This window comes from Herpailurus yagouaroundi, unplaced genomic scaffold (assembly GCF_014898765.1).
Source record: "Herpailurus yagouaroundi ecotype Mexico unplaced genomic scaffold, PumYag 141, whole genome shotgun sequence".
NCBI classification, from domain to species: Eukaryota; Metazoa; Chordata; class Mammalia; order Carnivora; family Felidae; genus Herpailurus; species Herpailurus yagouaroundi.
In genome coordinates, this window is record NW_024412396.1 from 66,036,323 (window position 1) to 66,053,021 (window position 16,699).

The 16,699-nt window shown below is 54.8% G+C and overlaps 1 protein-coding gene across 6 annotated transcripts in view; it reads right to left on the bottom strand.

Moving 5' to 3' along the window:
* The window catches only part of PRIMA1 (proline rich membrane anchor 1), a 62,326-nt gene extending 45,745 nt beyond the window's left edge, over window positions 1–16,581 (bottom strand). For 5 of the 6 annotated variants that reach the window (XR_005791155.1, XR_005791156.1, XM_040478114.1 and 2 more), the window contains exons 1-3: window positions 16,307–16,415; window positions 15,505–15,630; window positions 8,328–8,463 (exon numbers count right to left, since the gene is read on the bottom strand). Coding sequence is in view for 4 of the 6 variants with exons in the window: in XM_040478114.1 (XP_040334048.1) it covers window positions 8,328–8,463; window positions 15,505–15,597 (229 nt within the window). In the remaining 2 variants the exon portion in view is untranslated. Of the gene's footprint in view, window positions 1–8,327; window positions 8,464–15,504; window positions 15,631–16,306; window positions 16,416–16,460 lie in introns of those variants that run through there. The other variant, XM_040478115.1, reaches the window with a different exon arrangement.
* Window positions 16,582–16,699: the final 118 nt, after the last annotated feature.

The window sequence follows — 16,699 nt, forward strand, 5'->3', positions numbered from 1 at the left end:
CCTATGCGCAAGCCTGCAAGTGCCTCACAGGTGACAGGATGGAAACCGTCTCCCACAAACTGGATGAATGCGGGTCCAAAGGCACGTGACGGTGAAGACCAGCTTCGCCAATGCAGCCATGAAGCGAAACACGTGCAAAGCGACATGGGCCCTAGATGACGCCTCCGGTCCCTCATCAGGTCTCACTCTTGGCAAGGACAGCACCATGGCAGCCATGCTCTCGTAAGGAGCCTGTGGAGAAGGCCGGTCCCAGGGGTCGGCCTCACCTGGGGCACCCACCCTCGGCTTTAGAGGCCTCTGAGGGCCTCCTCCTCCGCTTGCCCCAAACTCCTTACAACCAAGAAGAAACTCTCGCTGGCTTCTTTATAGCAATGAAGTGTTAACCCCTGGACTTGAGCTAAAGCCCCAGAGGTTGTGTCCTTAAAACGGCAGCTGCTGGAACACGCTGCGGGACATCGGCGCCTCTGCTGACCCCTGCGTGGCACCGTATGAGTCTGCTCGACGACCCCACTGGTGAGATCACCAACGTCCTGAGCACCAAGGAGAGGGGGCAGTGTGGGTGACATCCTGTGGCTTCTCTGCTGCTTCATCGACAAAACCCAGCAGAATCCCTGGCCCCGATCCTCCCCTACAACCACAGCCGCCAGGTGAGTCCTATCGCCCCGGCCTCCAAAACCATCTTAAATTGGACCGGGGCTTAAGACTGCCACCTCACCATCGCCCCCACCTCCCGCCCCCCCCCCCCCCACCGGTTCTGGCCTGGACCCAAGGACAGCCTCCTCACTAGGGAACTGGTCTCTGCAGAGGCCACACCGCACGTCTGCTCAAAACTGTCTGGAGGTGGACACGGTGAGCTGGGGACCCAACCACCAGCCGGAACCAACCACCAGACGTGAGCAGCGAGGCCGTCAAGATGGATCCAGCCCCAGCCAAGGGACTAAAATCACAGGCAGGACCTCAGGCGAGAGCCTCCTGGTGGAGCCCCGTCAACCCCGTCACCGTGAGAGGAAAGGATGATGCACATGTTGTGCTTTTAAACACTAACTGTTGGGGTGATTTGTTCCTTGGCCATAGATGGACCTGGGAATGGCGTGACCTCCGTGGAGGTCAGGGAGGATTTTCCTGGGCTGAGGTCTGCAGGAGTTAAGGTCAACCACTTTGAGGGGGAGCCTGGAACAGAAGGACTCACATATGCAAAGACTCTGAGACAGGAAGGAGTAAGGCCCGATCAAGGAAAGGAAAGGGGGTCCTGACCCTGACGGTCAGCCACAGAGGGGCAGAGGTGGGCAAAAGATGCAGCGGGAAGCAGGAATTACCTCCCCTTCTTACCAGCTGGGCAGCCTGGAACAAGTAACTCACCCTCTCTGAGCCCTAAGCTCCTCACAGAAATTGGGGATGATACCACTTACTCTAAAGAGTGTTTAAGGAGTAAATGAGATGAGGAAAGCAAGCTTCCACCTCAGCACCGGGAACCAAACACTGATTTCCTTCTAGTGTTCTGGGTGAGTGGGAAAAAAAAAAAAAAAAAAGCATTCTAGAACTCCCACACTTCCATTTGCTTCTCTTTGTTAAAACTTGGCCCTTGGCACACAGGTCTGGGAACCAGGTGACCCCATTCTAGCTCCACCACTGCTGTGTGACCTCTGGGGAGTCACTTAACCTCTCTTCTGGTTTTTCTAAGAATAAAATCGATGCAAAAATAAAATCTCTATCGGTGACTCGACTCCGTGAAGACAGGCACTGTGGAAACGCAGGCGCCCGCCTCTGTTCTGCCACAGCTATTTTTGGCCCAATCAGCCTCAGAAGCAGGTCGCACGGAGGGCTGCCCGTGTTCTTCCTTGAGGGCTAGTACACGTCTCCTTCCGCGGCCTCCGCCGTCTGAGTCACACGCAGGGACGAGTGGGCATCGCGACATCCACCAAGTGAGTCCAGGTCCTGAACTCCGGCGGCTGCCGTGTGGGCTTTCTGCTCAGGCCCCCAGCACGCCGTCACCTTTGCCAGGATTCACCCCTGCCCACGCCTTCCAGAAACACCCAGGACTCTGGATGACTGTGAACCTGACAAGGGGCATGGGCAGAACTCTCTGGAAACCTTTTCCTTCCTATCGAATACCTAGGGGAGCCTACACACCCTTCAAGAGCCAACTTCATCCTCAAGCTTCTAACCTGATGCCCCTTGGACAACAGAGAGGCACCAGCCCAGCCTGGAGGCCAGTGACCTTTCATTATCATGACTGTTACTGTTAGTATTATTATTATTTTTTTTATTTTTTAAAGTTTATTTATTTATTTTGAGAGACAGAGAGAGACAGAGACAGCATGAGTGGCAGAGGGGCAGAGAGAGAGGGAGAGAGAGAATCCCAAGCAGGCCACACTGCCAGCACAGAACCCAGCGCGGGGCCTGAATTCACAAAACCTCGAGATCGTGACCTGAGCTGAAACCAAGAGCCAGGCATGTAACCGACTGAGCCACCCAGGCACGTCCAGTATTATTTATTAGCTTCCATTTATGGAGGGTTACTTGGGTTCCGCAAGGTGGTTACCACATGTCACCGAAGCCTCACGACCACGCACATGCCCCAGGTAGCGTCATTAGCCCCATTTCGCAGATGCAGAAGTTGAGGTCCCAAGCAGTTAAGGATACCTTATTCAAGGGTGCCTGGGTGGCTCAGTTGGTTAAGCGTCCAACTCCTGATTTTGGATCAGGTCATGATCTCACGGTTCGTGAGTTCGAGCCCCACATCGGGTTCTGTGATGACAGATTCTTGGGATCCTGCTTGGGATTCTCTCTCTCTCCCTCCCTCCCTCTCTGCCCCTCCCCTGCTTGCTCACATGCTCTCTCTCTCTCTCTCTCTCTCTCTCTCTCAAAATAAGTAAATAAACTTTAAAAAATTAAAAAAAAAAAAAGGGTACCTTGCCCAAATCACTTAGCTAATGAGAAGGATTTGCCACCAGGTCTGGAGGGCAGGAAAGCCAGGCTATGAGTCATTGGGCTGTAACAGTGCTTTTCAAGCACATACCTTCTGCCAAGTGCAGCCTATATAATTTCCAGCCTTCACAGCAATGCCTTCTCCAGGAGGTATCACTAGCCCCACTTTACAGATGCGGGAACTGAGGCTCTGAGAGGGATGGGATGTGCCCAGGGTCACAGAGCGAGGAGTGGAAGGGCTGGGTCTGACTCTAAGGTTCCCTGCCCTGATTGCCATTCTCTCCGACACTGGTTCTCAAGAGTGTGCACCCCGGGCCAGCAGGAGAAACAGCTGAGAATGTGGGAATGAGGCAAATCCTCAGGCCCCACCCCAGACCCACCTAATCAGGAATTCTGGGGACCGGCTCCAGCAACCTGGGTTTAAACAAGCCCTCCAGGGGATTCTGACCACACTCATGTTTGGGAACCACTGGTCAAGCCTCTCCCTCTGGCCCACAGCTTGTAAAAGTTTACGAAGTCCAGCTGCCCCTTTTAAGTGCAAAGGGTCGTAGGCAGAGTCGGAGGAACGACGGGCAGACAGTGGAGATGCTTTTCCACGCTCCTTTCCAGTGACAGGTGGGACTCAACAGACTTCTCAGGGCTGCTGGGAGGGGTGGCACAGGGTTGGGTTTCCCCCCCACCCCCAACAGAGGAACGCACAGCTGAGCTGCCCCCATGGGCAATGAGTTCCAGATGGAGATGGGGGGGAGGCAGCGTCCTTGAAAGTTTCGTGATAAAACCAAACAAAACAAACATGCCAAAACCAAACAAATCGACACCCAAACACACCACCTTGCCTTTGCCAGACAAGAGTGGCTCAGCAAAAGGGAGACCAGCTGTCCCGGTTAGCCCAGGACTGGCGGCTTTCACGGGATATAGGATTTTCAGGGGTAAAACCAGGACAGGATTGGGCAAAACATGACAAGGTGGTCACCTTGAGCAGCAGGGTGCTGTTTGGATGAAGAGGGAGGCCTGCCTGCCTGGCCACATGGAGAACATCCAACGATTCCAACATGCATTTCTGGCAGTCGCTTTCATGGGAGACTGGACAGGTCTGCCTGAAGACGCATAGAGGTTTCTCCCTTCCCTCTTTCTCCTTCTACCCCAGATCCCCACTCCTACAGACAAACATTCCTTCAGCAGGGAGTCCTCTGCCTGATCCTTGGGCTCCTAACTCCGGGCTTCAGCCACTCCCCCTCCTCCACGGACTGGCTGGCCTCCCTCTGCTCCACCTCATCCAACATCTACTGGAGAATTCTTTCCCAGATGCTCCCTTCCAGCCCCTGCTGGTGAGGACAAGTCCCTGTGCACCTCTGTGTGCCTCCAGCATGCCCAACGCAGGCGCTTGGCAAATGCTGGCCAGTGAAGGAGAGGCCCGTGTCAGCACAAGGGATGAAAGGCACATCCGATGGGCAAAAGGCGACACGTGCCTACACGCAGTGTCTCCAGAAAGATAGCAGGAAAGGACGCTCCTGCCAATGCCTCTTGCAAACTGAGCTGCATGAGGGCAGGAATGGCTCCTCTCTTGCTCTCCGCTGGCTCCCCAGCCGCTGGCACAGTGCCCAGCCCTGCTGAGCCCCATGTACGCCTACTGAACGAAATGACAACAGCGGCTTCATAGCTCTGAAGCCCCGTGCCTGCTGGGAGAGGAGACTCCCTTGGGGATTACAGAACAGGATGAAGTTGCAATGTGGCTCTATAGGTGCCTGACATTTACTGGGCACCACCGTGTGCAAGGTCTAGGCTGGGCTCGACAAGGACAGAGTGAATTGTGCAAAATATTTTCTCTGCCGCTGGTCTAATCTGCCTCGCATGCCCTCGGGGAGGCCATGGCTGTGGGGTGCCTCCCCTGTCTGACCTGCCCAGGGTCCACATCCTCGTCCTTGGGCTGTATACAGCCCCTCTACCTAGCTCCTCCCTTGGAAAGCCATCTGTCCTTTAACCTCTATCCCTACATGCCAACGCCAAGGGTGGTCACATGGCCCAGGCCTGACCAATCAGCTTATTCCATCCCATCAGAGGCCACCTTGACTGGCCCAAGGACAGACATGTGACCCAAGGTGGTCCGATGACAGTCAGCCCCGGGACTTCAGTTGAAGGATTCAGAAAGTGAAGCTCCCCTTGTAGGAAGATTACTAACTGTAAGGGTGATGGAATCCCAGAGCCTGGAGCCACAGACACTGGGCCAGCCTGAGGGAAGAGGCAACCGAGGAGAACTTAGAAGACAGAGAGGCAGAGACAGAGATCAAATGCTATCATCATACAAGACCTGCTTCTAGAACGTCCCGACACATGAACTGAGAAACTAACATCTCTCTCCCCAGTTCTGGTATCGCAGCTATGTGTAACCGGAAGAGCCCTGCCACAGGACCACAGGACCAGACTGCATCGGCTCTCCTCACCCCCAGAAGCCCTCAGGCCCAAAGCCCACCAGGAGGCCTCTCTCGCCTCACACGAGGCACTCTCTGCCTGCCTCCCCTTCTCTGCAGCTCCCAGCCTGGCTCCAGGCCCTGATGGGTGGTCTGGGGCTTGCAGTCTCCGACGAGTTCCCCCCTCGACTCCGGTCCGGCAGCTCACCCCCCAAGCCACCCTCCACATGGTCGGGAAAGCTGACCTTTCTGAAGAAGACGATACGGAATCCTGCCGCCTTCCCGCTTAACACCTCTGTGGGCTCACTGCTACCGGCAGCAGTTTTCTAAAGGGTGGGGTGCGTGTCCCTGCAGGTAAGTGAGCTGACTGCAGATGGCAGGTGGACCCAGCACGCCAACACACTGAGACACGGAACAAGAAACTCAGGCCCCTTTGGGTTCTCTCACAAGCCTTCCGATGTCTTTACAGAGAAAAATCTCCACGCGGTCCCTGCTCGAGCTCGGACATCTATCTTTCTACCAGTTGCTTCTCTCCCTTTTTATTTTTTTAAATGGATTTAAAGTTTATTTATTTATTTTGGAAGAGCCAGAGACAGCGTGAGAGTGGGAAGGGCAGAGAGAGAGAAGGGGACAGAGAATCCTAAGCAGGCTCTGTGCTGTCAGCACTGAGCCCAAAGGGGGCCTCAAACTCACAAAACTGTGAGATCATGAGCTGAGCCGAAACTAAGAGTCTGATGCTTAACTGACTGAGCCACCCAGGCGCACCCTCTCCCTTTTTAACGAGAAGAGGGAAAGCCTTGAGCTCGGAACCTTCCACAACAAGCTAGAACTCTGAAACGCTGCTTTGTGTTCATTGCATTTATTTTTATGGTCACCCTCTAATTATGCCAATGATACTGGTTTTTCATTGACTCATTTCAGTAGTTATATAAAGATTTTTTTTTTGGAAATTGGTTAATATAAACAAAAAAAAAAGAATCTATTTAAAGAAAAACTAAGGCAGGGGCGCCTGGGTGGCTCAGTCGGTTAAGTGTCGGGCTTTGGCTCAGGTCACGATCTCATGGTTCGTGGGTTCAAGCCCCGTGTCGGGCTCTGTGCTGACAGCTCAGAGCCTGAAGCCTGCTTCGGGTTCAGTGTCTCCCTCTCTCTCTGTCCCTCCTCTGCTCATGCTCTGTCTCTCTCTGTCTCTCTCTCTCAAGAGTAAATAAACATTAACGAAATAAAAAACTAAGGCAAATAACAGGATGTATTTGGATATGGTGAATGATGTTTGGCAAACAACAATTCACAGGATGAAATGTGATCTCCTCAGCCAGGCACACAAGGCCCTTCACATTCCGCCCCTTGACAACTCCTTCCCACCCACCGAAGGGCTTGGGACTCCCATGATTGAGTCTCACAAAGCCGTGCCTCCAACCTTCTGCCCACGCTGTGATGTCCTTTCCCCGCACCTTCCTTGTCAACTTAGAAAAACCCTATCCATGTTAAGACTCAGGTCAATGTTACTGTCTACTGTGGCCCAACTACTCAAAGATTTGAAGGCTACCCGTGCTCTCTCAGGCCACTTTGTGAGCCTCTTCTTTGAGGCTGAGAGACCCCCGAAGACCAGAATGGCCTTTCACCTCTGTGTCTGGCACAGAGGCTCAGTTAGAGCAGGGCGGGTGGAAGGGACCCCCGCTGGGGGACGTGGACCAATCAGATGCAAGCATAGGCTTGCACAGGAGATGGCATAGGCTCGTTGCCCAAAAAGTGGAAAGAGGAGGGCTTCCAAAGGAAGGAAAGGGGGAAGGGAGTGATCTGCAGAGGCAGGTGCCTGAGGCTGGCCCCCCCCCCCCGCCCGGTACAGCCCAGGGGTTCCCTCAGGAGAGAGAGGGAGGTGAACATGCTGGGCTACAGGGTCCTTCGGAGGCCTGGAGCAGAGAGCCCGGTAGGCCAAGGTTCTCAACCTTCACTTATATTTGGATCATCTCTGAACTTGTTATAATGCCAATTCCTAAGCCGCACCCAAAGACTGACTGGGTGGGTTAGAAGTGGGTCCTGAGCTACACTTTAAAAGGAATGCTTCAGGTGACGTTGAGGGCCACACTCAGAGAAGCACCGGGCTACAGGTGTCACGGAAGAATGGGAACAGGTAAGGGCCTAGCAGACCAAACTCAGAAATGCATCTGAACTGCAAAGATCCTCTAGAACATTGCATCACTGTCTGGACACCGAGAGCCTGAAGACACCGTCTACCGGAGAATAAGCGTCGTCAAGGTTATTTAACATATGCCCCGAATAACTCAACGGAGATGTGTTCAGCGAGAGACAGCCACACACGATCACAGGTGGTCTAGAGGCCGTACCATCCAAGATGCAGAATCTCTGTTTAGTGACCTTCTCAACCAGCAATTGTAAGCAGGAGGCTTAACCCCTGAGAATCAGGATGAGGCCATTTCCGGCTAAAGAAAAACCCTCCTTTGTTTGAATGACCAGGCAATCAACCTGTTCGTAGATGAAATCAAGGCAAACAAGTGAAAGGGAGGTTTCTAGCTGAAAGGGAGGTTTCTAGCAGAACTCGCTGCAAATGGCTGTCAGGCATCTGTGTAAGTTCGCTCCCAGAGCCTCCTCTTGGGCTCCTAACCAATCACCTCCTCAAGCGCGAATTAAAATACAGACATGAAAGCACGCGCATGGGGAGGGTATTTAAGACTGGCCCGATGGCTGCACCCCTCTCAAGCTCTGGCCTTCAGAACAATCCAGGCCGAGTTACTCATCAAATGGAGATTGACTTTTATCTGATTAACCGATGGAGACATCCTCCTCCATCCCGCAGGAACGTTCTGTGGGAAAGGCGTTCTGCAGACTGCAGGGAAAAGTTGGGCCTTGGCTTCCCTCCTGCTCGGCCAGTGGAAAATTACAAAGGAAGCAAGGCTGCCCTCTGCTCTGCTCCCGGGGCCTTTCTGGGCCCGGAAAACACAGAGAGAACCCCAGAAACAAACCTTTACTTACCTGGGGCGGAGAGGAGTCTGGGAGGCGGTGGGGGCGGGGGCGGTGGGGGCAGCAAGGGAGGGGGCCGGCACTGGCAGATGTGTTGACAGCTATCGGTCACCTTGGAGCAGGACTTCTGGGGCTCACCGTGCGTCACCTGCAGAAACGGGCACACGCGCCCGAGAGAAGACAATGAGGCCACCAGGAGGGAAATGGACCCACGCCACCCGATCCCAGCCAGGGTGGAACCCGGGATCCTTCCCGAAGACGGAAGACCGCCGCGGGGAAGAATGAAGGCGTGGGCTTGGCTCAAAGGGAACGATGTTGTGGGAGGCTGGCCGGGCAGGTTTAGAGACCAAGGTGTTATTCCCAGCTCTGCCAGGGACCCGCTGAGGCCGTGACAAGTAACTTGGATATTAATGAGAGGTTGACAAGAATTTGATGGTTAACCCTCAGAATTTCCCTCCTGTACAAATGAGGAAACTGAGACCCAGGCAGGAGAAGTGGCTGCCCAAGGTTCCCACACCATGTGGTGACAGGATACTGATTTTACCTCCTCAGTAACCCTAGTCAACCGTTCTTCCAGTCTCCAGAAGCCCTCACCTTCTCTCTGTCCACAGCTCCTGACAGCCTTCCTCCGTCAACTCAGGCCAAGGTGCTCCCATCTTGAGGAAGGAAGCCTACCTTCCCAGGCCATGTGAGCAAGAGAGCCGGAGGGGTCTTGTGGGAAACACAGGACCAAACCATCCACATCCTCCCAGCAATCCCCGAGTGCTTGCCCACAGCTCAGGAGATCATGTGGCCACAGGGCCGTGCTCAGGAGGCCCCTGACAACGTTTCCAGCCCCACCGCACCCCATGCTCTCAGCTTCCGCTCTGCCTTCAATGCCCTTCTTCTACTCCCTGGACCCTGGCCATGCATCGCCCCTCCCCCCTCCACTTTGCATATGCTGCTCCAGTGTCCCGGAATGTTCTCCAACACCTTTCTCTCACTTTGTCCATTACTCAGAGTGGCTATCACCTCCTCAGGAAAGCATGTCTGACCAGGTCAGTTCTCCTTTTATAGGCTCTCCTGGTACCAGGTTCCACTCTGTGGGGCAAAAATCTACATTTGGGTGATTGCCTGGTTCCCACCTGTTTTCACCACTGGACTATAAGCTCTATGGGGGTGGCGGCTGGGCCTTGGATTTTCTGCCATTAAGGGAATGCCTGGCATTCAGTAAATACTTGGTGAATGGATGGATGGACGGATGGATGGATGAATGGATGAGTATTAAAAACTGGACCAGAATCCATAGCTCTTAACTCCTGGTCTGTACTCTTTCCACACCAGCCTTCATTACGTCACTTGTAAACAAGGACGGGGGCTGTGCTTGACCAGTAGTTCCAAACCCTGATGGCACATTAGAACCTCCCGGGCAGCTTAAAAAAAAAAAAAAAAAAAAAAACTCGTGCCGGAGCCTTTCCCAAGACCAGTTAAATCAAAATTTTTGCAGGTGGAGCTGGGCATGACTATTTTGTTTAATGTCCCCAGGCTAGACTTCTACTGTTTAGCCCGCGTGAGAACTGCTGGCTTAGACACACCGCCAGCGTCCCTCCCTGCAGCAGAGGGCCCTAACCCATAAGCCTCCGGCTCTGTGCCCGTCCCAGGGAACAAGCGGCTTCAACGGCCTGGAGGGAAGAGTTGGCGGTCACCCTCACCTCAACGAAGCCCACCGTAACTTCTCTGGCTGTCATCTCAGGGGAGTAGAAAACCCAAAACCCCAGGTTCTCTGCAACCAGCCACCTGCAATGCAGCCTGCCATCGGGAAAGGCATTTTGCAGACGGCCTTTGGAGGCCCAAGGCAGCCTCCTCCTCTGTGCGTGTCCCCGGCCCGGCAGAGAGACCCCACGGGGCTCCGACGCTCCCTTCCCACTCGGAGGCCTTGAACAGGCTGGGTAATGACCACTGGGGGATGGCAGCAGGAGGTGGACTGATTTACAGCCCTAACTTAATATCTACCGGGCCAAGAAGCTGCTGCTTGCGACCGTTTAGAGGGTGCATGCTTTCAGAGGGCCATGGAGTGAGTTTCAAACTCCAAAGGCAATCTCATCGCCCGCCGGGAAGGGCAGATCCTCAGATGGTGGGCCTCTCCTAGTCAGTCCATGGAGATGCCTAACTCGTAGCATAGCAGCTTCACCAGCGCGCCTGTCAGCTCTCCCGTGGCCATTGAGCTGCCCTCCTCTTGGTTCCGACCTTCTAAGACCTTCTAAGACCACGGGGGTTGCTCGAAGGCTCCATTCTGCCAATGCTGGCCTCCGAGGGCGTTCCTCTGCTGGATTCCACCAGTGTGCAAACGTCAAGCAATGCCACTGCTAAAGCAATTACTCTCCCTCTCTCTGAGGGGCAATTTATGCAAGAGTTCAAGAGGAGCACGTCTGCTTAACCCAGCCCAACACGATGACCCATTTTTCTGTGAGAGGATATAAGGGTACGGATGTATAAGAGAGTTTAATGCAATGAAATTATCAGTGGGGGAGCCGGGGCCAAGTTTCAAGGCTGAAGGGGGAGGGAACAAAGGAACGCATGGCACTTAAAAAAAAATCCATGGTTCCTTGGTGTCTGGCTGTCTGTCCTTCTCCCTGGGGGGGTGGACCCCACTTGGGGCCCCTCACTGGGGTGTGGTCCAGTGCAAGCCTGTGGCTACCGAGCCTCTCTTGACTGGTTACTTGCTAACTTCCTGAGCCCCACGTCCCCCACCCCCACCCCAGAAAATAGATCCATCTGCCCAGGGTAGCTTCTTCACCTCGTAAACCCTTCTCTCTGGACACTTTCCCCACTGTTTGGTAACGTCTGCTGCCCACACTGAGCCTTGAGCGTTTGGGGCAGGCAGGTGGTGGGTGGGTCTGTGCTTTATTAGTCCTGACCAAGTGAGACTTCCTGAGCCCTACTGTGTGTCAGCCATGGGAAACAGGCTCTCGTTTCACTCTCATGAAGATCACGGAGAGAGGCAAGTATTGTCATCCGTGCTTATGGTGGGGTGGGGGCTCGGATAGGGACGACAGACCCAGAAAGGCTAAGTAACGCACTAAGATTTCACAGGGCCCTGCATTCAGTTGGTGCACAATGAAAAGATGTGTTGGGGGATGGTCTGCCCACCAGTGGAGAAACACAAGATCTCTTCTGTTCCCCAACTCTGGGTCCCCTCGGGGGTTCTGCAGATTGGCGGTTGTTGTGTTTAGACCAGTAGAGAAGACAAATCTCAGCACTGGGAACTTGTCTCAACACCTGGCTTGCTTGCTTTGAATCGTGGGGAGTCCCACAAGGAGAAGAAACTTACCCCTGAGGTCACCTGCTCTTGGCTGGACTTGACTAAAAATGGGCAGAGGCCCAGGGAGGTCAACGACCTGCCTAAAGCCCGCCGAACAAAAGCTGACACCATTACTTCCTGTGACCACTTCTGGTCCCGTTTTGCTGTCCCCTGCCTTCCTGCCCCTGCTCTGCAGCATTCCCCTGGGGCCAGATGGGCTGAGGGACAGGTAAGTCCCACAGTCACCTGGATTTGGTACCTGCCACTGTGGTTTGGGGGCCACGGTGCTCCATGGTTGCTGGCTCCCGCTCACTCCCGGCCAATCAGCGCAGCTTTTCGGGTCGGTGGATGTTACCTCCTGAATAGCCCTGAACTCCATCAATGTCTCCCCACTCCCACTACTACTGCCCTAAACCAGGACACCATTGTATCTTCCCAGGGCAGCACCTGCCTCTGACTTAGGATTGTGAGATAAAATATAGGACACCTTGTGAAATTTTCGACAAACAGCAATTTTTAGTAGAAGTATGTCCCAAATATCGTATGGGATATACTTACACTAAAAGCATGAGCCACTGTTGATTTGAAATTCAAGTTTAACTGGATGTCCTGCAATTTTACCTGCTAAATCTGGCAACTGCTCCCCTCCGCGGCCTCCTTGCCTCTTGCCTCACCCCCACCTCTCCAAATCTATCTTGTCAGTGGGGCTGGACCAAGATTTCTAAAATGCCAGGCTGAGATTATGTCATTTCTTGCTGAAAACCTTCGACAGCTCCCATGGCCCTCAGGATCAAGTCCAAGCTGTAAGACACTATGCTAGTGGCTTATAATAGTAGCCTTACCTGGGACTTCCCTCCCCTCCCCAAGGTTCTTCCAGTGCCCCATTCTCTCCTCTGGGCTCAGGGTTATTCCCTCTGCCTGGAGGCTTCCTTCACACGGCATCCTGCTCCTATCTTGTCCTTGTTCATGCCTCAGCCGAAGCCCTCCACCTGCCAGGCTTCTCTGACCCCTCCATCGGGTCTCATCTCCAAGCTGTCTGCTCCTGCTGAGTTCTCTTACCTATCATTACTTAATTATCTCTCCAGTGCCAGACTGTCAGTGCCATGAGGGCAGGGCCTGCCCCCCGCACTTCACAAAGGGCCCGGCAAACAGTAGGTGCCCAATAAATGCTACTGATGAAATGAGCTCAGCCTTGCTGGTGGCTCCTCTTTAGCGCACAGAGACCCACTGGCCCGGATCAGAGCCTGTCTCCCTGGAGGACGCCCACAAAGATGATGGCTTCTGGCATCTTTTATGGAGACAGGCCAGCACCACAGTAACTTGATGAGACACACTCCTGTCACACCTAATAAATTTGCCAGCCTGTCATCCTCTTTGCTTGCAAAAAAAAAAAAAAGGAATCATCGGGAAGTGAACTTAGAAGAACCCTAAATCACAAAAGCTCAGAATCGCTATTCCAGACACATTAAAGAAGAAAGGGGAAAGGCTAGGGAATGCCCCCACCAACCTTGTGGCAATTTAAATGTCATCTGACTTTAATGATTAAGTTCCTTATCATCTGGGCGGCAGCCAGAGGCGTCAGGCGGATTGCAAGGTGGGAACCTGGTGCTTTGGGGGGACCACAGGTCTCCTGCTTCACCAATTACCCTATTAATTACAGCACTTTGATATGTCAGTCTCCGTCTCGCAAATGCTCACAACTTTGGGGGATTCTGGCAAAATGCTTATGAAAACACAGAAGCTCTGAGTTCTTTCTCTATATTCAAGGAACTCCTATGATGTGACAGATTTTAACCTCTCCACTTAAAGGAAAATACATGGCTTTGCGCACTTGTATTTTTCCCTTCTCCCCTCCGTTCCCGTGGATTCAGCTCTTCCGCTTGACAACCAGATCCATCCATTCTAAAGCCCCTCTTCCCCTGGCTTCTCGGTCCTTATCATTTGTAGATTAATTTTTCCAGAGCCTCCTGCCAAGATTTTACCCATTTTACTTGTCTGGAGGACTCCTTTTCTAATTGATTTTCACAAAAATTGATTTGTATTGAGTAACAGCATCTGAAGCGCACGCACACACATACACACACACACACACACGCACACGCACACACGCCTGGGTAAGTACGGCCTGGCTGAAAGAGGTGGTTAAAAAAACTGAGCTGCTGTCACAAAATTATTTCTTTTGGTGGTCATGGTGGGGAGACAGGGGGTCTGCTGCCTCAGTCTTGCTAGTCGACACCACAGAATTCCAGTCTTGGAGACTGACAACATCATCATGCGGCTGTCTATACATATCAGCTGAAAAAAGTGTTAGGGAAAACGGTAAACAAACGAATATAAAAACACCAGTGAACTTAACATCTGAGGTTCCACTAAAAGTTGAACAAGGGAAGCTGGTCCCAAACCGCCCGAGTGTTTACAAGTGACAAAACCCTGAATCCCGAGGCGGCACAGCTGAGTTTAATAACTGCTGTTTCACACATTAAACAAAGCTGTCAATTCCAAAAGGAAAACAATGGTGAGCCAGACAAGAGAGCGGAGAAGATGAGCCTGGTGCTGAGGGTGGGGGGCAGACTCTGGTTGACCCACCCGCTCAACCAGCACGCTCCTTCCAGCATGAGAACCCCTGGTGCTCCCCAATAATCACCCAGGCCACCATCTGAGCGGGACAGACGACAGCTGGTTCCCAGGGGGGGCCCCATCACTCGGGACAGCTCACGGACCGCGGCAGACTGGCAAGGGGTCTCCCCCTATCCTCTTTTCTTTGATTTCTCCCTCCCTGTTCAGGGCAACCATCCGAACGATCCCCGACCCCCAAAATGCCACCAGAAGAACACGACGACGCAAAGACCCCAGGGTTGGGCGGTTCAATGCTCAAAACAATAAAAATGCCCTCCGGCGCCTGCTGAGCCACTGAGAATTCAAAAATCTCCAACAGACTCTGTCGTGATCAACAGAGTGCCCGGCCACGAAGACAGAAGAGCAGCATTACCATTACTAGTATCAATTACTCGCAGCAGCTACCATTTAGTGTTGATTATGGTCCAGGCACGGCTTTAAGCAATCTTTACTCGCTTGATCTCATCCCAGTCTTGTAACAGCACAGAGAGGAACAAGAAACCGAGGCCCCGAGAGGCATTGCCTGAGGTCCTGAGCCGGCGAGGGCCAGAGCCGGGGCTCCAAATTCAGCGCTGACACCAAAGTCCACTTCACCACTCCACCGTACCACTGACCGTGGGCATCCTGGGAGGTACTAGGGGCCATGCCATCTGACCCTCTCCCTGACCCCAACTGACAGAACTGCAGCTGCTGGCCTCCTGGCCTCTGCCCTGGGGGTCTAGGGGGCCCAGGGTGAGGACTCCAGCCCCAGGCAGTCCTTACAGACAGCTCCTTCCTCCATCCCCACCAGTGGCCACCGGGCACCATCCCTGCACTTCTCCAACTCCGCCGCCTACAAGTAGCACAGCCTCTGCTGTGTCAATTCCAGTGTAAGAAGCCCGAGTGGAAGTTTACTAGTGATTCTGGTGGGAAATAAAGAATGTATATTGTTGGGACCATTTTCTTTGCAAGTGTGCTAGCGCTCTACGGTTTCTTTTCCCGCATTTCTGCAACAGAATGTTGTCATCAAGAAGGCACTCCCAAGCCCTTTCTGTTCCCAGGCCCTGTCCTGCAGGCCTTAGCGCGCCAGGACTGAGGCCTCCCCCTGGAGTTTTGCCCCATCTTTTCACGGCAGGAGTATGGAGGGGTGGGGAGAGCGGGAGGGCTTGCACCTCTTCTTGTCCTAAACTCTCCCCAGGGGCAACCAGAGGGCGCCTGCAGGAAGCAGGGCCACCCCCCACCCCCACCCCCGGTCCAGCCCGCGGAGCCCGCACCTCCCTGCCTAGTAGCCCACAACCCGCTGCCGCCGCTCACCTGCACGAAGCCCCAGAGCGGGTGGAGCGCGCAGTGCAGCAGCAGAGAAGGCCAGCAGCAGCCACGGCGCAGCACCAAGTCCCGGAGGAGCATCTCGGCCCGCGGCACCCGCGCACTCGGGGCGAACTGTCAGGGGAGCAAAGCCCTGGTCAGGCGGAGGCCGCGCGGGCACCGTCTCCCGCGCGCACCCGCACACGTAGCAGTCCCGGTTGGGCGGGCACCCTGGGGCACCCTCATAAACCAAGCCTGCCCCTTCACTCCAGCTTGCACATTCGCTGACCCTTCGTGCACACTCACAGAAGCCGGCATCCCAGAACACTCTGTCCTGGCGCACACCCCCAGAACCCTCTGTGTATACCTTGGCCCCGTGCACACCCCCAGAATCCTGCGTGCACACTTTAGCTCCATGCACACCTCCAGAAACAGCCAAGCACACTTAACCTAGCCCAGTGCATCTCCCCAGAAACCTCCCCAGCCATGCACAACTCACTCCCACTGTGAGCACACTTCAAACCCGGCGGGCACCGCTCACCCTGCCTGCACACCCACAGATACGGCTGTGCACACCCACCGACTCATGCCTGCACACTCGCTGACCCTGCATGCACAACACCGGGAAATCACACGCTGCGTGCACCCTCCCTGCCCCGCCGGCCCCCACTGCGCACACTGCAACATAGGCACCTCCGTGCGCACCCCGTTCGCCCTCGCGCGCTCTCCCCAGCCCGGGCCTCCCGCTTCAGGGCGTGAGCCTCCCTCCGGCCTCCCTCTCCGCCCGCACCCCTCCAGTGCCTCACGCCACCTTGCCTGGCGGCGGCCCCAGCAGATCCTCGGCGCGGGGAAGGGAAGTCCGCGTTCCCCCCGCGGCAGACTGTCCCCGAGCCGCCGGACGGCCCCCATTTAAAGCCAGCCGCCTCCCCGGTCCCCCGCCCTCTAGGCGGGGCCTCGGTCCTCACCCTGGCGACTGCGCGGGCGCCTGGGGGCTTCACGTGCCGGGGAGGAGCGCCGGGCACTGGAGCAAAAGTTTGCGCGCGGCTGGGGCCTCGCGGGCTGCCGAGCGGGGGCCGGGCGCGGCGCGCTCGCACGGGGCGCAGGGCGCGGCGGCTCCGGTGCGCTCCGCTTGTCCCCGGCCCGTTACGGCTGTGGGCGCCCGCGGAGTCGTCAGGGTGAGGACCGAGGCCCCGCCTAGAGGGCG